The sequence below is a fragment of the Engraulis encrasicolus genome, chromosome 3 (assembly GCF_034702125.1).
Source record: "Engraulis encrasicolus isolate BLACKSEA-1 chromosome 3, IST_EnEncr_1.0, whole genome shotgun sequence".
Lineage (NCBI taxonomy): Eukaryota > Metazoa > Chordata > Actinopteri > Clupeiformes > Engraulidae > Engraulis > Engraulis encrasicolus.
Window position 1 is genome coordinate 56,776,577 of NC_085859.1, and position 21,793 is coordinate 56,798,369.

Here is a 21,793-nt window from a genome sequence, read left to right on the forward strand (position 1 = left end):
TGTAGCTGCAGAATCATGCGCTGTAGTCGTGGTGGTGCTGCTGACAGTGGCTTGCGCATAATTGACTCGAGTGGCTTGTGGTCTGACTCGACTGTCACCTGACGTCCGTACAGGTACTGGTGGAATTTCCTGCATCCGAAGAGTACTGCATACAGCTCCTTCTCGATCTGCGCGTAGTTTTGCTCGGTCTCGTTGAGCGCTTTCGATGCATACGCCACTGGCCTCTCGTCCTGCAGCAGCACGGCACCTAGTCCGCTTTTCGATGCGTCGACTTGTAGCTTCACCTCTTTCGTGTGGTCGTAGTAGGTGAGTACTGGTCCAGGCTCTCTTGTCAGCGTGTCCTTCACGCGCTGGAAAGCTGCGTCGAGGTTGGAGTCCCATACGAACTCGTTGCCTTCCTTCAGCAGCTGTCGGAGCGGTTCTGTCGTTTCAGACAGTTTGGGGGCGAAGCGGGAGAGGTAGGTGACCATGCCCAATATGGTCTCGAGCTCTGCCTTGTTGTTCGGCGGTGGCATCTCGTTGATGGCTTTGATCTTGCTGGGGTCGGGTTTGATCCCGTCTCGCGTCAGCTTGTGCCCAAAGTAGCTCACCTCTGGAACGCAGATGATGCTCTTCTCCCGGTTCAGCTTTATTCCCCTCTCTCTCGTCCTCTCGAGCAGTGCGAGCAGGTTGGCGTCGTGTTCCTCTCTCGTGCGTCCGTACACCAAGATGTCATCGACGATCGCTGCAACGCCTGGGAGCCCCTCATACGCCTCGTCCACTCTCCGCTGGAACTCGTCTTGCGCTGAGATGATGCCGAAGGGTAGCCTGATGAATCGGTATCTCCCGAAGACGGTGTTGAAGGTGGTCAGCATCGACGACTCGTGGCTGAGCTTAATTGCCCAGTATCCGGATCTGGCGTCCAGCACACTGAAGAAGTTGGCTCCAGCCAGTCGTGGTGTGATGTCGTCCAGCGTTGGAAGAGGGTAATGGGGTCGCTGTATGGCTTTATTCAGAGGTCGGGGGTCTAAGCACACTCTCAGCTTTCCTGTTTTGGGCTTTTCAACTACGACCAATGCATTTACCCACTCGGTAGGTTCAGTCACTTTTTGTATCACCCCCAGCCTCTCCATCTCGTGTAGCTCCTCTTTCAGACGGGCTCGCAGTGCATACGGGATGCGGCGGGGTGGACACACCACTGGTGTGACATCTGGCTTCAGGCGTAGGGTACACTCACCGGGGAACAGTCCGATGCCGTCGAACACGTCCGCGAACTCCTCCGTGATGCTGGTGTAGGGCTGCGCGGTGGCCATGTGTACTAACTTGACCATGTTGAGATCGAGGCAGGCCCGCATTCCGAGAACAGGTGGTGAGTTCTTTGCGTGGACGATGTCAAAGCCTAGCGTGACTGCCTTGTCCTTGTACCTGCAGGTGAGTCTGCACGAACCCTCGATGTCCAGCCGCTGTCCGCCGTACCCGGAGATGGTGCTGTCTGGTGGGCTCAGTCGAGTGTTGCCAAACACTTTGTGGAAAGTCTCTGCTGGGATGATGTTGGCCTGTGCACCCGTGTCGATCTTGAATTTCAGCTTCTTTCTCTGCTTTCCCAGCTCTACTTCTGCAAAAGCTTGTTCTCTCGTCGTGTCGGGGTGGATTTTGGTGATGGTGTGGATGTACAGCTCATCCGATGACTCGTCGTCGGTCTCATTGACGCAGTGGACTTTCTTCGGGTGGTACCTGGGCTTTTGTCGCTGCGGTTGTGATGCTGATGATCTGCATACTTTCGCGAAGTGGTTCGGCTTCTTGCACTTGTTGCACACCCTTCCTTTCGCCGGTGTGGAAGCTTTTGTGATTTGCACAGGAATTCTCGCATGCACTACACATCTGCTTGTATGGAAAGCGAAGTGGGACAAACAAGTAGGTTTAGTCACTTACAACGCCAACGCGCGTCAGCATTCCATAGCCCATACATTCAAATGTTGGCTATTTGTGTAAGATGGCATCAGCTATCGTGCCTTTTATCCCTCGTCAGTAAAATAATGGTAGCCTAACAATAATAAGACATCAAAATACAGCATTTAGGTCTGCCCACTTCCAAGCAGATAGATAACGCAAATTCTCAAACAACATACGGAAACAACAACACTGCAAACAATGAGGCTGCATTCTGTCGCAGACCACCTTTTGCAGTGTTCGGGTGTTGTAGGCTAAACAAAACTTGTCCTGCAGTGTTGCCTGATTGTGCTTTAGAAAAGCACACGCAAATCAAACTCTCTTAGGAATCCGACAAAGGCTACTTACTCCACCCACACACCAGTGCACGCAGAAATTTCTGTCTCCCCTGGCTGTCAGAACACACACACACGTCGTTTGGCGAATGAAATTTGATATGCAAACATATTCCTTGCTCATCCCCGTGCTTTCTGGCGCTTGTGATTCTGAATCCAGGGTTTTAATGGTCTGATCCACTGACTAGTAGGCTATAGCCTACAAGTCAGTGGTCTGATCTCTTCAAACATCTGACTGGATTAGGCTACTGTGGAATGATCCCCAAGAAGAACAATGAACTACTCCGAGGAAGGAATTTATCAAGTTCCAAGTCCAGCCACGACAACATGTAAAACCCTCATCGGGGGTGTCGGGCTTTCACTAGGCCTATTTCAACTTGTGTCATTGTATGTCTGTCGCTTCGTCGGTTTAGCTACATAAGGCTAAGGTGTTGTTTTCACCCTGTAGGCCTAACTCAGAATGCCCGCGAGCCTAGTCGGGAAAATATTTTAGTCTAGTTTTGAAAACAACTCCCGATGTGTCAGTGTAGAATAGGCTATTCCTGGCTACGCCTAGGTTGAAATTGCGATGAGAAAGCATCAGGGTATGTAAACTGTGTTTCCCTTTCACTTAAGCCCAGTTTTCCCAGTTAAAAAATTGCCGTAATGTGGACAAGCCGAATTGCCTCACAGACCTACATCTGTCACCCAAAGCCAAGCAGAATAGGCTGTGTGAAATCGTAATTGTTCCGAAATGTTTCGGAGGAAGAGTATTATCCCCATACGCCTAGGCTACATAGCCTAATTTTACTATGGCGCCTAAAGCTACAAATACAGTTGACGTGACTCCAAACCTTCATATCCATGCTTTTGAATGCAACTATTTCATGGGCAGGGAATTTGGCTCCAGATGCAGGATATCGGTGTTGCCTAGGTTTAGCCTACTCTAATAAATGAAGACTTCAGATGCAAACCCCCTTTCTATAAATGTTCTAAATTCATTTTTAGATAGGCCTAATACAAATCTATCAAAAATGCATACTTTTCAATTCTATGTAGGCTATGTAATTTAACTATTTATATGTAGGCCTATTATCAAGTACATAAATGTAAACCAAACCAACAGCGATGTTCCCTAACAAAAAATAGGCTATAGAAGCAGGTCAGCTTTTGATTTAGGTTTTTTTTTTTTTGCATCTGAACTTCAAATGCTAACAAATAAAACTATGCCTGAAATGGGCTAGCCTACATCTTGAATGACGAGTGGCCTAGCGTACGTTTGGAGGACGGGGTGCGCAATTCCGCTAAAAATAATATTCCATGCACACCGGGTAGACGCGCTCCAAAATGGACCACTTTTTTCAACAACAAAAAAAGGGTTGACTTCACTGCGGCAACTTTCCGTGCCACATGGGATCTTAGGCTACTCATGCTACGAGAATGATTGAATAAATATATTTCTGTAACGCGTACAAACAGTTATTTGTTTCATATACGCAGGATTACAATGTACTGTTTACGCTTTCATGGAATGACAAGGTTTGAGCATTTGTTTTGATGGGTAGGCACTGTTTGAACCTTCTCGCGCTCCTTCGAGCCAGCTGTGCTTCTCTCTGGCGTTAATTCCGTGGCGCCATGGCAATTACGCAAGGACTTCAATTCTGACAAGCAAGTACGCTGCGATTTTAGTAACATTGCGTAAATGCATTCCTGGATTCCGGGTGTATTGGAAAAGCTTTCACACCGGACACTCTCCCATACGTCCATGGTCCCCTCCACACGCACCGCACACTTTCGTCGCACCTGCTGTCCTCTCGCCGTCCGTCGTCCTTCCCTGCCGTTGTCGATCTGGCTTGTAGGCGTACGCGGGCTTTCTGCTAACTGCATGGGCGGAATGGCTGGCTGCGCTAGTGCTAGCAGTGTGGCTATCATCCATTGAACGTAGCTGTTGGCGGGATAGCTCGTGCGTTCTGGCTATGTCGATAGCTTTCTCTAATGTAAGCTCAGAACCGTGGCATAACAGTTGTTCACGCACCTTATTGGAGTTGGTGAAGCCCATGCCTAGACAGGTTTTATGAGTTGGTGAGTAAACGGATAGCCCGCCGCACTGAGATGTTTTTGCCTACGCCTCTAGGTGGCAGTCCTACAGCTTGTCAATGGGGCTGCCGTAAACCTTTATGGAAGAAAGGATTTACGGCAGTTGTACAAAGATGGCGGCCTCCGTTGTACAACGATGTTTGTCGTCTGTCAAAGTCGTCTGTAAGCACGGAGCTAAGAATTATTTTGGTAAGTATGATATTGATATATTCATTAACCAACACCATTTAATCATGGACATATTCCTACTGTGTTTTGCAGTAGCCCTTTTGAAGAGCTTTGTTTGGTCATGTAGATAGCCGCCCGTACTCTGAAGTCAATGTGAACATGCTTGCTAGATTTTCTGTTGCCTGTGTGTAGGAAGTTCCATATATCTGTATAGAAGTATTTTATACAGAACTATGGGAAGCTCAGCGGGTGTTATTATAGAGCAACAGATTGTAGTAAAAATCGATATCTTAAGCCGACAGGTGACGATGACAGATGATTTGTTCCTGATGTATTCTCCGGCGCCTTGACATGTCTCTTGCTTTGCCATTTGTGCCATCTCTTTTGATGTGTGGGCATAGAAGCTGGGTAGCCTACTTACTTACCTTCACGAAGACATTGGGCATGCTCTAAGAGCATAGTTCTAGAGATGACAGCTAGCAAAAAAAACTTGTTCGTGTCAGATCTGGGCGAATTGAAATGACACGGTACACCTTTTGTTGATATTCCTAGGTCGGAGGTGTCTTCTGTCAGCATCTTACACAAACAGCGAATTATGGGAACAACGACAGACAGAACCTCAAAATTTAGGTAAGTCAAGGTGTTTACTTTAACAACACATTTACCCAGTTACTGGGGTATCTCATCAAAACAATGTTAATTTGAAAGAACACTGGGAGGGAAGACTTGACTGACAATTTGTTTCTCTGCAGCCAAGCTGGCAAACCTCATGGATCGATCATATGAGCGTAAATTCCCTGTCAGTTCACTGACAATTGCAAGGGTGAGTGAAAGACATTATGGTAGGGATGAAATTGTTAAACAGGGACCACAAACACAGAGGCCGTGATCCTTTTTATTACCCCTACCTGTATTCTTGTAGTTTGTCTTTTTAGCATCATGCACACTGAGGAACGCCACCTAACAGGGTCATTTAACATAAAATTAGATGCTACTTTGGGGTCCAACCTGCACATGAAAAAATAGAAACACTCCAAATGATATTGAAATGGACACTGGAGCTGATATTGACATTTTCATCATTAAGCCCTGTCAGTATTCTCTCAAATTTAATAATTAAGTTGAATAACTTAATAACAACATGGTGCTCTTTTACAATATCCTAATAATTTCTGTGTGACTTAATAAAATCGACTGTAATAATAGAGGATGCATGCCTGTGGTACCACCCACCGAATTCAAATCCTCTCCCTTAATATTGGTGCCAGATTTTTGCATACAGCTCTGGGGTTTTATCTTGCCCCTAAAAGCTCAGCCAGCCGGGCCCCAAAGATTTCACATGTGATTACCTTATTGGACACATCCTTTGAAGTCTGATGGCGTCATCGAATAGTTTCTGCTTTTGAACTTCTTTTTTTACATGCCAGAGTCCGTTCTGAAATTTATATGTCAAGAAGCACTGACTCAGTTTATATGGGTATTTAACATGACTCTGTTTTAAACATCCTAGTTTGTCGATGCCATCTCTTCCAGAGAGGAAATAGACCAAGCAGAGTACTACCTGTACAGGTAAGTTTTGAATTCCCATCAATTCAACTGAATAAAATATCGCCTTAGATGCTCCAGACACAAGATTGAAATTGTTATGTGGTGATGTATACATTCTGTGTTATAGCCAGTTGAGGGAAATGCTCAACTGTGTAAAGGCTCATAAGGGTGAAGAGCAAATATACCTGTCATCTACCGTCACCAAGACCTTTGGGCGACTTTGTTGGGCGAGTTTGACAGGCTCTTTCATCCCAGAGTCAGACTCTCCCTTAGTGGTCCTTGGTGATTTCATCATCCCTTAAGACAAAGTGTGAGTCTCTCCAGAGAGGCTCTATGGGTATTACGAGAGACGCATTTCGTGACTTTTTCCGGTTGGTACTGTCCACTAAGTGGCGCCATCCAGGCAGCGCAGAGGAGCGCCAAGGAATGCAGAGGCTGTTTAGAATGAATGGGGTCCCATGGAGCTCAACCACAGATGCTGCCGTTGCTTTGGGAGAGAATTTGTATAATCTTTTCATTTTATTTTTCCCAAAGACAGGATAAATTATCCTTTCAAACAGCACTTAGTTTGAATGTTTAAACTGGCTTGAGCTTTGTAAAATACGTCTTCTTTATTGTCAATATTATGTCACGAGTGGCTTCACACACTGCGTTTGGATCGGTCAGCCGGCTGCATTGCTGTGATCACGACTGCCGTAAAGCAATTTTGTTTGCAAGATGCTAGCGGATCCTGACTCATAAATGCCAAAGCTGTAAGAAATCAGAAGGACATAACTCTCAGGTTATTGTACATTTCACATTTGTTTCTCAGAACCCACAGTAATATTGTCAAGTTTCAGCCTACAGCGAGCATTGTCAGTTATTTGATCCAGCCTTATGGGCTGTGCTGTCTCAACAGTGCTCCCTAGGTGAACTGCAGGCACGGGTTGGATGGTGAGATTGGATACTGTATGTAAACCCACTGTGGTCTCATATGGTCATTTGACCGTTAGTTGGTCTGCTGCCCTCCGAGTCACAAAAATGGGAACCAACTTTAACCGATTCTAACTAAAAACTGCAAAGCAGATGAAGGTGTGGTCACTTCACTACATGTACGCATCTGACCACTTTTTTGTAACATTCACAAGAAGCTTGTTTTTTTTTTGCGTCGTGTCAGGTTGACATCTATCAGCCGGGCTCACTACTTCCATACCTATCAAAAGCTGTTGAGAGGGCGGTTGCAAAAAAGGGTCACTGATTTCCTAATTTACAGTTTTTCTCAATTGGTTTTGTACATTTCTCACTGCAGAATTATAACTTAATTCTCAAAACGTTTTGTTCAATTGTAAGTTCCTGGTGTTAGCTGTGCACATGATAAGAGGGTCATTTCACGTGAAATCAGACACTTTGGGACCCGACCGACCCGGATTTCGATCATACTTGGTGTGCCTTTTCAGTAGCAAGGTAGCACCCCAGAACTGCATTGGTTTGAATCTGACACTAATATTAAGGGAGAAACAGACTAGGAAAGGTTCACATGTGAGGGTAGGACACTATACATTCAGCCTTGAATATATCAGTCAGTGTTAGTCACAAAAAGATGCCTGTGGTGTTGTTTGAAAGCTCTTTTCTGGCTCTACATATTACACAATCACCTTGGAATACAACTACTACTCTCAGAATATGAATTATGATAAATTGAAAAATTAAAAATTGAATATCTAAAAAACTCATATTTTAAAATGGCCAGTTCCTTGTCCAAACGTAGCCGGCAATGTCATGAGCAGCACCTAAAATGCTGGTGTTCGGTTTGTTATTCATTTCAGAGAGAATTTGACTCACAAATATGGCATCATACAGACCACTTACTAATAATATGGTAATACCATAGTAGCATCACATGACAAAACAAAAACAAAAACAAAATGGTCAGTGTCCATGGTCCCAGGTTTCAGAAACTAAGGCAGATGTCCATTTATACATACCAAATGATGATATGTGAATGTTTGAACATTCCTTCTCTGTGTACCTGTGCCATCTTCCCTTTACCGTACTTTAAAGAGATAATCAATGGCTACACTCTCATTTTGTACTCTACCAGTGCATTTGAAGCAACAGCTGTGTCTTTTGTAGATTATGTATAAGTACGTCCCGTTGCAGTTACAGGTTCCACCACCAGAAGCACATCCTGATGATCCATGACAAGTCTATCTGGTCTGAAGGGAAAAGTGAAGGATGGAGATGGCCCATGAGGATGCAGGAAGTTCAGTTTCACCTCTCCAGTGCTCGGCATACATTCCTCAGCACATGCTAGCCACCAGTTGCCATCATATACAGCTACAACATACCCTTTGATGCTTGAAAATGTAACACATTCCTTTACTGAGCTCACTCTTTCAACTCTGCCTTCTCTGAATGCTCAAAATGGCCTAACTTCCACTGTGTCCATTGACAATGGGCAGAAGCTGTGTAGTTTTTGAGTACCTGGAATAGTTCTTGCAGATTCAAACCTTTTCAACAGGTTCTCAGCTTCATGATGGTACATCTCTGTTGTGGCAAACTGGCAATGGATGTTCTTGACATTATCCTTGACAAATTCAAACAGTTGGTATGGCGTTATAATTTAATTGTCAATAGGACGTTGCAGACTTGCTCGTGCAGCAAGCCATTTAACTGTCCCTCCAACGCCATCACATGGACCTTTGCCATGTGATGTGGCAAAAAAGTGCCACTCTGCAGGTATGTGAAAATCTGCCTCCTGGTGGCACAAATTTGTTGTAATTTTAAGGTTCTTATATTGTGCAGGAAGTCTGCAACGTCCTATTGACAATTAAATTGTAACGCCATACCAACTGTTTGAATTTGTCAAGGATAATGTCAAGAACATCCATTGCCAGTTTGCCACAACAGATATGGATATGTACCATCATGAAGCTGAGAACTTGTTGAAAAGGTTTGAATCTGCAAGAACTATTCCAGGTACTCAAAAACTACACAGCTTCTGCCCATTGTCAATGGACACAGTGGAAGTTAGGCCATTTTGAGCATTCAGAGAAGGCAGAGTTGAAAGAGTGAGCTCAGTAAAGGAATGTGTTACATTTTCAAGCATCAAAGGGTATGTTAACTTGTAGCTGTATATGATGGCAACTGGTGGCTAGCATGTGCTGAGGAATGTATGCCGAGCACTGGAGAGGTGAAACTGAACTTCCTGCATCCTCATGGGCCATCTCATCTTCACTTTTCCCTTCAGACCAGATAGACTTGTCATGGATCATCAGGATGTGCTTCTGGTGGTGGAACCTGTAACTGCAACGGGACGTACTTATACATTATCTACAAAAGACACAGCTGTTGCTTCAAATGCACTGGTAGAGTACAAAATGAGAGTGTAGCCATTGATTATCTCTTTAAAGTACGGTAAAGGGAAGATGGCACAGGTACACAGAGAAGGAATGTTCAAACATTCACATATCATCATTTGGTATGTATAAAATGGACATCTGCCTTAGTTTCTGAAACCTGGGGACTTGGACACTGACCATTTTTGTTTTGTTTTTGTTTTGTCATGTGATGCTACTATGGTATTACCATATTATTAGTAAGTGGTCTGTATGATGCCATATTTGTGAGTCAAATTCTCTCTGAAATGAATAACAAACCGAACACCAGCATTTTAGGTGCTGCTCATGACATTGCCGGCTACGTTTTGGACAAGGAACTGGCCATTTTAAAATATGAGTTTTTTAGATATTCAATTAAATTTTTTTCAATTTATCATAATTCATATTCTGAGGGCTGTTGTATTCCAAGGTGATTGTGTGATTGTGTAATATGTAGAGCCAGAAAAGAGCTTTCAAACAACACCACAGGCATCTTTTTGTGACTAACACTGACTGATATATTCAAGGCTGAATGTATAGTGTCCTACCCTCACATGTGAACCTTTCCTAGTCTGTTTCTCCCTTAATATTAGTGTCAGATTCAAACCAATGCAGTTCTGGGGTGCTACCTTGCTACTGAAAAGGCACACCAAGTATGATCGAAATCCGGGTCGGTCGGGTCCCAAAGTGTCTGATTTCACGTGAAATGACCCAAAATCAGTTTCTCATAGTTTCAGCATATAGCAATGCTTTTGTCCACCATGCAATGGTTATGTACAATTCTCAGCTTTTCTGACCGTTCTCAATTGCTTTGGTCATATCACTCAAAAAGCTTTGTCACTGAATACATGAAACTATCTCACCCCCCTAAACATTTAGGTCCTAGGTCATAGTATAAGTCTTGCCATGCAAAATGATTTACCAAGCGGTCATAAAGTGTTGAGCACAGCATCATTTCCATTGGATTTCTGTTTATAAATATGATCTGAATTGGTAAATTGCTCGCAGGTAAGTATTGACTGTCTCTAATCAAAGGCAGTAAAAGGGAATCATATTTCAAAGAGAAAACAGGCATGTAATTCAACAATAGGCACTGTACTGCATTACATTACTCTATGCCTTATGTGCCCTGTATAATTAGGCTCCAAGCAAAATTAAAAAAATCTCCTAGAATTTCACAAGCGAGTAAGTGCACTTTATACAATATCAGTGCATGGTTTTACATTTATTTTGCTTTACAGTTCCATATTTTTATTCACATGGGCCTGCAAAACAAGTAAAAGGGGTGGTAGAGGACGCATTTTGAAACCTCAACCAGAGTTGGCTTTTTTCTATTTTGCAATGAGATGTCTGTCAATAAAAAGGTCATACTCTAAATGAATATCTGGTCCGGTCTAAACAAAATTTGCATCAGAAAAGATCCTCAAGTGTACTAGTCAATTGACAACATGACAAACCAATTTGATTAGCTTGTCCATACACTATGAGACAATGACTAACCATTCTGCTGGCACTGACACATTCATTGTCACAAAAACTTGCTTTTGAAAGACAAACTAAGGATTTTGAGCAAGAGACTTGGTTTTGCAGGTCCTCCACAGTGTTTTGCCATTTGTTAAAGCCGTTTTGAGAATGAATATTATGTTTTGCAAATTGCGAGAGAGATTCGAGAAATGTACAAATCAATTGAGAAAAACTGTAATGCTGCCACGATATCAAACTACTGCTCAGCTACTGTCAACCCAAATAAGATCACAAGAAACCTGGGTGTCATGATTGATGATCATCTATCGTTCTCTGCTCTCCCTCAGGTTCCGACACAGCCCAAACTGCTGGTATCTGCGGGACTGGACGATACACAGCTGGGTCCGTAATTGTCTGAAGTATGGAGCCAGGGACAAAGCAGTCCACACTATTAAGAATAAGGCAAGACATTCAGTTTTGTGTTAACATGCTGTTACTTTGTGAATCTTCGGTTGTACAGTAAATGTGACCAACCACAGGAGCACAGACCACAAGGGGGCCCATGGCATATTGAGTTAATCATAGATTCTGTAAGTGCAATGTAACCTTTACAATGATGAATTGCACATGGCAATCTGTTAATGTGGTCTTCTGAATGTGTTCATTTCTCAGAGTAGAAAACAGAGAATTCAGCTGAAAGTTTCTCTCGCCCATAGAAAAGACATGTTTGCTTTTACATAAAACTGTGTAGTGTTTCTTCTTCAAGATATAAGCTTGCACAATCAAGGGAAAAAATAAAATCTAAAAAAAAATTGACATCTTTCAGTAAAACAGGGTTGAGTTTCTTGGCAACGTCGTTGCTAACTAAGTTAGCACCTTAATTGGTTGCAATGCAATTTCCCATTGGGAACCATGTAAGTTGCTAACTGGTTAGCAATAATGCTTTTGAGAAACAGGGTCTAGAACTGAAGTTGTATTTTTTCCGTGATGGTATTTGCTGAAGGTGTGCTTCTGTGTTCTACAGGTGCAATATGGGATATTTCCTGATGACTTCACCATTAATTTGTTAATCGATTCATTTCTAAAAGATGAAGACTACCATGGTGAGCTAGCTCTGAATAATTGTTGTACTGTTCTTACACACATTTTTTTTTTTGCAAAACGGTAGGCTCTTTCATCAATCAAAATTATTAAATGTGAAATGTCTCCCTGCGGTCTATGGTGTTTTAAAACGGTACATTACACATAGAAATGGCACAGTACATTACTTATAGAAATTAAACAGAATGACAATGTACTTGACATACATGTATTGTGCCTTTGAGTGTCATAACAAATGTCATAAAGAATGACAATATCAACAACAGCGTAATAATGTAAAATATAATAAATTATTATTATTATTGTTGTTGTTGTTTGTGATAAATAATTACTGGAAAACCCAACACGTACTGTAAGATTTTTCATAAATGGTATTTAAGTTAAATGTTAGTCATATGGCCTGCAGTATGGCCTACAGTAAACACAACACGGGCATGGGCTCTGCACTAGTTACAATAAATTACATTAAGCAATATTTACAGTTATGCCTTGAATAGACCAAAAGTGACTCGTCTCTAATCTTTTGACTAAGTAAAGTGTAGACAACTTTAACATTAACCCCTTAGCGCAGAGCCTGTGTTATAACCTTACTGTCCCCAAAAGTGTAATGGCTATGTCTGTTACTTAAGGCTCACTGTACTGTCATAGCAATGTTGTTATGACTTCGTTAAGTATTTTCAGCAAATAGTGAATAGGCACGCCGGCGACCCCATCTGCAGTAAGAGGCTACGCAATTTTCAGAGCTATGGCCAGAATAGACCAAAATTTACTCTAACCTTTTGACTAAACAAAGTGTAGACACCTTTGCCATTAGTAATAGCCAGTTGCAGTTCTACATTAATTTACTCCCTGGGCGAGCTGTTATCCAGAATCTGCCACCACTCCCCAATGAACCCTATGAGCCCAATGCATGAAAAGCAGATGTCTGATCGTGTCAAGCTGTACATCGCTGGATGTTGTGCATAACATTTGAAAGGGGAGAATCTAATCAAACTTTTTTTTAAACCTCTGGCTGTTCAATGCTTACCTAACCTTTTTACCACGTCAAGCTATTCAATGGATGTCTACAACTTGAATTGCAATAAATTACTGGACAAATGAGGGTGGTGTTAAACTTGTCACCGTTACTGTATGTTCTTAGTTATTCTAATAGGATTTTAGAATGCATCTACCATTCAATTATATGGGATGGGGGTTGCGAAAAGGGAGGGGGGAGTCTCGGCAGAAAAAAAAATTGTGAACCACTGCATTACCCTAGTGAATATACCTATAACGTGCATGTTGAATCATAGTCATGGTGCGTCTGTGTCTATGTCTGCAGGCGCCTGTTCTGTTGTGGAAGAAATCATGCTGCAGGAGGGCTTTGATAGTCCTACCACTCAGATCCTCTCCATGGTTGCCCTCAGCAAATACGTCGCCCTCAAGCCTGACCTCTCAGTGAGTACCCTCCGCCACTCATGGGCCATCAGCAGTTAGAGTACAAATCAAATGTTTGAATGAACCTGCTAACTCTAAAACTTGCACTGTTCCAAATTATTGCACTAAACAGTTTCAAAACATTGTAGTGTTGTAAACACCTGAAAATGGTCATTTGTTCAATTAGAAGCATCAGCAGGTCATACTGTAATTGCTTGAATCAAAAGCTATTTCAATTTAAAATATATATTTATTATAATTGTATCTGATTCAGAGCACACACAGGTTTGTGCAGACAAAATTTAACTTTGATTGTTTTAAGGAATGAGTCAAAAGGTGGACATCAGCATACAGAAAAAGAAAAACAATACTGTAAAACAAAATAAAATGCACTATACATTTAGCCTGGTTCTCACCGATGGTGCGTGTGTGTAAAACTACTGTCTGGTAGCACTGCCGTTAACATGCTCTTGATGCTTTTCTCGTCAGAAAATAAATGCATGTATTGCAACTCACCACCAACAAATTCCTCCAAAAAACGTTTTCTGTTCAGCTCTAAAGAGTCAATATAGTTTATAATCTGTCCTGTGACTCATCAATGCGAGCTGCCGTTGATATTTAAGCAATAAATGCTCTGTTTATTTTGTACACGAGAAGAGCATGTTAATGGCAGCGCTACTAGGCTGTAGTGTGTGTAACTCCGCTCCACCAGAGGGCTCCAGAGCTACACAAGCACCATTGGTGAGGACCAGGCTACTATACATTTGTGTTATTGTAATTGAGGTGTGACTTGCCATGATTTCTAGTACTAGAATGATTTTTTTAAAGAACTACATTGTTGTTGTTGTTGTCGTTGTTATAGTTGTCAGTGTAAACAGACCTTTATTAATGTTCTCATGATGACTCACTGTATGCAGCTGGAGGAGCAAAAAAACCTTGGAGCTTCCCTCTACCTCGCCGGCTTGAAACAGGACAATTCACTTGGCCTTAGCGCTCAGTGCTTAGGCTGTGCTCTTATTGGTATGTGACATTTAATGTTGTTTATTGTTGTGATTTACTGTGTTTGGTCTTTGCAATGGTTTGGGCTACTTAAAAGTCCAGTGTGTAATGATGGTATTTTGTAAGGGTAAATGGATACACTTTTGCACCATACCATGCTTGGGTTTGCATGCCCATTGCTACGTTTACATGAGACATTTAATTCGGAATTAACTCTCCTATCCACAATCGAGACAAAAAAGGACCGTAACAGCTTGGCCACAAGAAAGTCCCCACCAAAAATTCTTCACACACACACTAAAAGCTTATTAGGCCGGCTTTAGCTTTGACTGCGGCACACATTTGATGTTGCATTGTTCGAATAAACCTCTGCAATGTCTGAAATGATTTCCATCTGACGTGGCATCAAGTTTTCACCAAGATGTGATGATGGTAGAGTTGGTAGAAAACACTGTCCCGAACATGCCAAAGATTCTCAATGAGGTTGAGGTCTGAACTCTGTGCTGGCCAATCCTGTAAAGATGAAGCAGTCACAGCACACTATGTGATATGGTGAGACCTGAAAGGTGAGACTTTAACCTCTTAGTGGGTGAAAACTGTGTGTCTCTGGGTGCTTTCATTTGCCGACCTTTGCATTTGTGGTTAATGGAGTCATGGATATTATTATTATTATGATTATTGTTTAACGTTATTACTGTAGTTGTGTTGTACACTTTATCTCTCAATTTGCTTCACCAGTTTGTAAAAAAAAGAGGTCTGTAAAATGTACATGCCAGGCAGCTTTGTTTGTTACACATGTGTCTCAGAAATTTGGCGTATAGAAGAATAAAGTAATTCGGAATTAAAAACAGAATGAATTGGCCCTGCCGTGGCCTAACGGTAGGGCACTGGGTTACTACGCCAGCCCGGGTCATTTGCCGATCCTTCCCCGTCTCTCACCCCACTCATTTCCTGTCTCTCCTCCACTGTCCTGTCAAAAATAAAGGCAAAAAGCCCTTTAAAAAAAACAGAATGAATCACCTACTTCATTAGGAATGTAGTAGTGTAATTCTGAGTTTTGTCTAATTCAAGTGCAATTCTTAAGTGTTTACATGAGTTAATTCAGAACTAAATGTCAAATAATCAACATGGGTTTTCTCCACAGGGAAGATGGAGATGACCAAAGGGATTCACGCAGTGTTCCACCACATGCCCCTGATTTGGACACACGGCTACCTGGCCCGGGCTCTGGCGATTGTAGAGGCGGTGTCCACGGGTGCTGGAGATGTGAAAATGCCCAAAGATGTGGTACGTATGTCCTGACTGTCCCCATATTGGGTGCAATAGAGAGTGATTGACCCTTTGGTCTTAAGAATATTTTGGAGACACTTAATATTTTAAAACCTATAATGCAAATTATTTCTGACCAGATTAACCAAACACATTGCAGTTACAGTCTTTTTTTTAGATTACATTCCATTGTATTTCGCAGATGCATTTTAGCCTTTATAAATTGTTTACACACAATTTCTGGTACTTTACAGTCAATTCTGAAAGCATCTCACCCATTTGACTTCTGAACTAATTCCACTGTAGCCTGGGAACTCCCATACTGCCTTAAGTTCTACACAATCGTTTCGATCTGAAAGACAGTATGGCGAGAATGACTCATAACGTCCAAGATCATGGTACCTGTGTCATAATGGCCAAGCATTCCGACCTTTACAGTTTCTCTGCCCAATCAGAGTGTGTCATAATAGCCAAGTATTCTGCCCCCTACGGAATTTAATATAGGCAACTCCCCAGACCTAATCTCACTTGTGATTAGGTCTGGTGTTAACCAGGCAAATTCCACTGAACAACAAGCACAATTTTTGCTTTACACTATCGCTACAATTTCAGTTCTAGAACACACTCTTTTCAAAACGCAACACAATTCTTAGACATGGCACAATTCTCATGAAGAAATGTGTTAGATGTGTCCTAGCATCTCTATAAGAGGGTATGTCCGTCTGTCCGTCTGAAACACATTCTTTTAAGGGGTATGCCACTATTTTGGGGCTTAATACAGTTAAAATCGTTGGACAGGATTTATAAAGGCGGTAAAGTGTCTTATTTTTCATGTAAGCCGTTGTCTTGCTTTAAGACAAGTTAAAAGAGGGAGCATGTCGCTAAGCTAGTGAAAGTCAATGCATCCGTGTAGCATGCTACATGCTACAGTGATCCATTGGCAATGGCTGTGTCTCAAATGCCATACTTGTGCACTTCGGGCACTGTTTTTCAGTGCCGAGGGCGCTCATGCTGAAAATTTCAGTTGAGCCAGTGCACTGAAAGTGCCAGGATGATCCCCTAACAATGGCGGAAAAATGCAGTGCTTGAATGATGGACAATGCACGCACTAAACGGCGGCCAAGTTGACAATGACATGGAGGAAAGGTGGCATTCAGTTCAGTAGAAGAGTTTGGTCAACAGTCTCCTAATTCTGTAAGTAATGTTAATGGGACACCAACCTTTCCATGCCAACCAAAGTATTGTATGTGTGATTGTTGTCTTTTGGGGTGAAGGACAGGGAAATACAAGCACCAGACGCTGTGCATTGTAAACAGTAGCCAACTCGTATTTTGGCAAGCTAATGCCATGCTCAGCCGTCACTTCCAGTGAGGGCACAGTGCCTAGTGCTCAAATTTGCACTGTGTGTACTATGCACTGACTGTCAGTGCACTGACAAAAGTGTGTCATTTGAGACATAGGCTGAATCTCAAATGGTGCACTTGTGCACTTTAGTGTTCATGTTTCAGTGCGCATGCCGTATTAGTTACGCACTGAAACATAGTGCCCGAAGTGCACAAGTGCACCATTTGAGATCCAGCCATAGCCTTTCACTAGCTTAGCTACATACTCCCTCTTTTAACTTGTCTTAAACCAAGACGACGCTTAACATGAAAAATAAGACACTTTACCACCTTTATAAACCCCAGCCAATGATTTTAATTGTATTAAGCCTAAAAATAGTGGCATACCCCTTTAAGTAGGCCAAAACACCATCTTCGCTGCTATTTTTCGCGTTACTCTCTTCATATTTGTGCTTTTCTTCTACTACAATGTATAAATTGGGCATCGTGTTTCCTCGCATTGCGTTTACTCCTGTATAGGCAACAAGTGGACGCATCTTTGTCCGCCTGTCGGACTTGTTCACATGGAACACGCTGTCATTCAAAATACTCAAATCAATTACCATACTATGTGCATTACAGTAACACATCACGTGATACTGATGAACAGATGAGAAGATCCAGAGAGTTCACACAAGTTTGCATTGTAAGTTGAGCTGCGCTGTACCGCCCGCCTAAAATCTGTCAGACTTTCCTGGAGAGCTCAACATAAATGTAAATGAGCCAGAGGACACAATTGCCAAAGAATTTCCTCCCTCGTATTTCAATAGTGAACAATGACCCCTGTGGTTGATATTTGTATGTCATCTGGTCCATAGCTTAAAATGTTAAATTCTGTAGTTCAAGCTTGTTTTTTGCTGGCTAATAGGCCTTACATTAAAAAAACAACATATGTTAGTGTAAGCACTTGGTACATGCATAATATACCAATGTACATGCAATAATACAGGCATGTTGTCAAACACTTGTCGTTGTCATTTAAGTTATTAGGCTAATACAGAAATGGGAGGGCAGACTGTCCAGTAGGGTTGGATGCTCTCTCTCTCGCAGGCATAGTTGATTGATCTTTGTCGGGAAGTTTGAGTCAAAAACTTCAACTGTAACTTCAACTTCAACTTCTAACCAGAAATCCATTGAGGCATCCTTTTGGCAATGATCCTGGGTTCTAACTAGGGCTGTAATGCTATAGTATTTAACCGAGAAATTGTGATACGCAGAGTCATGATAGGCCTACTGTACCGCGGTGCAAGAAGGCAGTTTTGTGATGCACCCCTTACTGTTACCCTTCATCCAAGCTTCAAATGTGAAACGCAAATCCATTCTTTTTAAAAGATAGATTTTAAAAGTCGCAGGGTGTATCGAACTTTAGGTCCAAATGGTGATACGAACGGAATGGTGAGTTGAGTGTATGGTTATAGCCCTACTGCTAACCCTAAGATGTCTGCAGTGCTGCTAAAGGGATGTGTTTTGATACCGGCTGCTGGGCAGATGGGGGTAAACTGTTGGGTCTGCCAGCCTCCCGTTTGTGTTTTGTTACATCTGCCATGTGAGGTTTTCATGTAATACACAAAGTGCAGGACAGGCGCCCCTCGTCTGGAAACGAATGTTTGCTGACCCAGACATCAATCATACACAGACTTCCTGTATGAGTTTACCCGAGAAAGGGTGTGTGTGTGTGTGTCTGTGTGTGTGTCTGTGTGTGTATACGCTTATCCTGGAAAGTGGCACTGTTGATGACCTGATAGCGTTTGCCTGAGGTCCCAACTGTTCTGTAAATAGGAGATTTTCTGATGTGCAATTTGTCTTCTAACCAAAGTTAATCTTGCAATCTGAACTCCCGTCTGTTGTTCAGATACAAAAAGCTTCAAATGCCTTTTCAAAAATCTGTGGAAAAAAATAATGTACATACAAGTACAATTATGACATATAGAGGGGTTTGTAGGGTTTCTGAACACTTCACAACTGATTTAAGTCTGTGTGTGCGTGCGTGTGTGTGTGTGTGTGTGTGTGTGTGTGTGTGTGTGTGTGTGTGTGTGTGTGTGTGTGTGTGTGTGTGTGTGTGCGCGCGCGCGCGTGCGTGCGTGTGTGCGTGCGTGCACGCACTTACTTGTATATTCGAATGTGTGTGTTGGTTCATGCCCACAGCTGGACCGTGTCGAGGCCATACTTGAAGAGCTGTGTGACGTGATCACGCCCAAGGCGGTTGAGGCAGAGGACCAAAGCTCATCCGATAGTGATAATGAGACGTCGAAGATGAGTGAACTGGATGAGGAAGACGAGGAGGAGAGAGCAAAGCTCCCAGAATACCTGGCCAAGTTCAAGGTTGGTAATGCATCAAGCTTGGAAGCAGCTCGCTCTGCTAAATACAACGTATGGTATTTTGTTCTATTTTGAACTGTCCATGTGATAAAGGGATGATTTGCCAGGAAATGCATACTGCCTCATCAGAACATTTATAAACACCACAGGCACTTATCCCCATATGGCACGTAGCCCCATTTAATGGTTAATAAATGCATTTGCTTTTCTGGTGAATTTCAAATTTAAATGTAGTACTATTAATGGACAGAATGAGCCTCATTAATCAAGCTGTCATGGAAACCATGTAGTACTGTACAACAGGTGCTGTGTAACCCAATAAATGAGTAGTGATATCTGTGAGATGTAACAACAGAAAATGCTAAATGAATACATTGTTTCACACAATAAAGTATTAAAAAAATGTTTTTAAAAAAATGAGTAGATGAACCTGAAAAAGCAATAACTGTTGCCCCAACTGTTGCCTCGTAGCAAGCAGTCGTTTTGAACTGTGATTACTCTCAACTTGAACTGACCTAGGCTGTTGTAGCCCTTTCTCAACCGTCTCCTCATAACTGTCCACAAATGTCCTCACACTCTCTCTCTCTCAGAAACTCAAGAAACTCGGAAATGTGTTTGTCCAATAAGATATTCTCTCTCTCTCTCTCTCTCTCTCTCTCTCTCTCTCTCTCTCTCTCTCTCTCTCTCTCAGACTCTGCGTGCTGAACTTAGGGCATCAGGAAAAGAGGACGCCACCACCTCGCTGGAGACCATGGCAACCGGCTTGGCACAAGAGCGGCTGACGTCTGCGGAGCAGGTCGACGTCCAGACGTACCAGCTCACAGTCGCCAACTGGGAGTCTGAACGCCGGCAACTTGTGGAGAGGGAACGGGAGAGTCGGGAGAGGATGGAGCAGATCATTCAGGAGAGAAAAGCGGCCAAAGCTACTGCTTAGTAGCACACGCACACACACAGTCAGGACAGGACATGCACACACAGGGCAGTCTCTTGGACTGCTCATGGACTGGGTGCCCATGTTGACAGCATCGTGGAGCTCCTTTCATTATATAAAGAAAAGCCATTTTGTTCTCATGGCGAAAAATATATGCAGGTTGAATAGTATTTCCGTGACTGGCCTCTCGTATATTAATTAAAATATATCTTGAAAAAATCTTTAAAACTCCAAATGCCACATTCATCCCTGTTGCTAATGTGTGCTGTTTTGTAAACATTACAATATCATAGAAATGGGCAGCAAGATGAACTATATAGAAAACAAACTAGTTTCACTGTACAGCAGTTTGTGGTAGTGTAGCGTGCATCGTGAGACCCACACCTGAGCTGTGTAGCCTCCGCCATGCAGTTTCTACAACAATAAATATTTACTCATGTTCATACTGTAGTCTGGCTGCTCCTATTTTTTTGGTGTGTTTTTCTATCTCTCCAGAGTGGTTGAAGAGCTTTTGTTGTTCTCCACGGTAAATCTGTTAACTACTTGCTAAATGGCATACAATGATTTTTGTCAGCCATTGAATTAAGAAACTTGGATTAGGTGTACACATACGTATACGAATGTAAACACTGTTAACACTGGCTGTTAACACTACCACAATGGATTTCAAATGAAAAGTCTGACAGTTTTAATAATATATAATATAATAATAATAATATACTGGCTTAAAGTCACCACCAAAAAAGGTCACACACATAACCGCACAAATACACCTAACGCGACAAGAGCGAGGCGAGTGACGGAAGTAATTGACTTCGTATTGAGTCGCGAGACAAAAGCGATTCTGGAGACTAGAGCGATTTGCGCGACGAGCGCGACAGTTTGAAGTTGAAATCCTTTCAACTTTCTATGACTCGATTCGGCGACAAGCCGCGACAGCCAATGACTGTAGAGAGGTCAGTGACCACAGCCAATGGGAATGTTTGAATGCTTTGCCTTCTGCCTGTACGGACATACTCTAGTGAGTCTCTTCAATCGCTCGTATCTCTTGCAACTGCACTCTGTCGCTTGAATCGCATTGCCCCTGGTCTATTTGTGCGGTAAGAATGCAATGCCAAGGTGCATGATTTTATACAGCTGTGGCTAGGCCAAGGGATTAGGACACCTGATTTTGATCACTTGGATGGGTAAGCGAATACTTTAGGTAATATAGTGTGTTAGGATCAGTTAAATGTGTACTACACAGAAGAAAGCCAGTCTATGGCTACACAGTGGAGCAAGAAGTGGCTCCTGCTGGGTGAATTCGATTTTGAGTTTGCCTGCCGGAAACGTACAGCTTACTTCCTGTGGTTTCATTTAATCTCTTGTGCTCTTCGGGGGGCAAACTTCCAGGACTGTTGCTGCTGTGTTGTGTTTACTGTTTTAACATGCCTGTAGTATTACTCGCTACTCATTAGCAAACATTTGAAAATGATTTAAAATGAATTCATTATTTAC

At 42.5% G+C, this 21,793-nt stretch overlaps 1 protein-coding gene across 1 annotated transcript; it reads left to right on the plus strand.

Annotated features, from left to right (window-relative positions):
• The first annotated feature begins 4,438 nt into the window (after positions 1-4,438).
• mrps27 (mitochondrial ribosomal protein S27) lies at positions 4,439-20,741 on the plus strand. The gene is made up of 11 exons (XM_063195760.1): positions 4,439-4,529; positions 5,061-5,138; positions 5,261-5,331; positions 6,019-6,077; positions 11,227-11,341; positions 11,904-11,982; positions 13,302-13,417; positions 14,314-14,416; positions 15,540-15,682; positions 19,192-19,368; positions 20,057-20,741. The coding sequence occupies exons 1-11, from the start codon at positions 4,454-4,456 to the stop codon at positions 20,297-20,299; spliced, it is 1,260 nt and encodes a 419-aa protein (XP_063051830.1). The 5' UTR covers positions 4,439-4,453; the 3' UTR covers positions 20,300-20,741.
• Positions 20,742-21,793: the final 1,052 nt, after the last annotated feature.

Excerpts from the sequence above, each read along its gene's own strand:
- mrps27 (XM_063195760.1), top strand. The coding sequence starts at position 4,454 with ATGGCGGCCTCCGTTGTACAACGATGTTTGTCGTCTGTCAAAGTCGTC. Across the intron at positions 5,332-6,018 it reads GTTCACTGACAATTGCAAGG|TTTGTCGATGCCATCTCTTC; the intron begins GTGAGTGAAAGA and ends TAAACATCCTAG. Across the intron at positions 11,342-11,903 it reads TCCACACTATTAAGAATAAG|GTGCAATATGGGATATTTCC; the intron begins GCAAGACATTCA and ends TGTGTTCTACAG.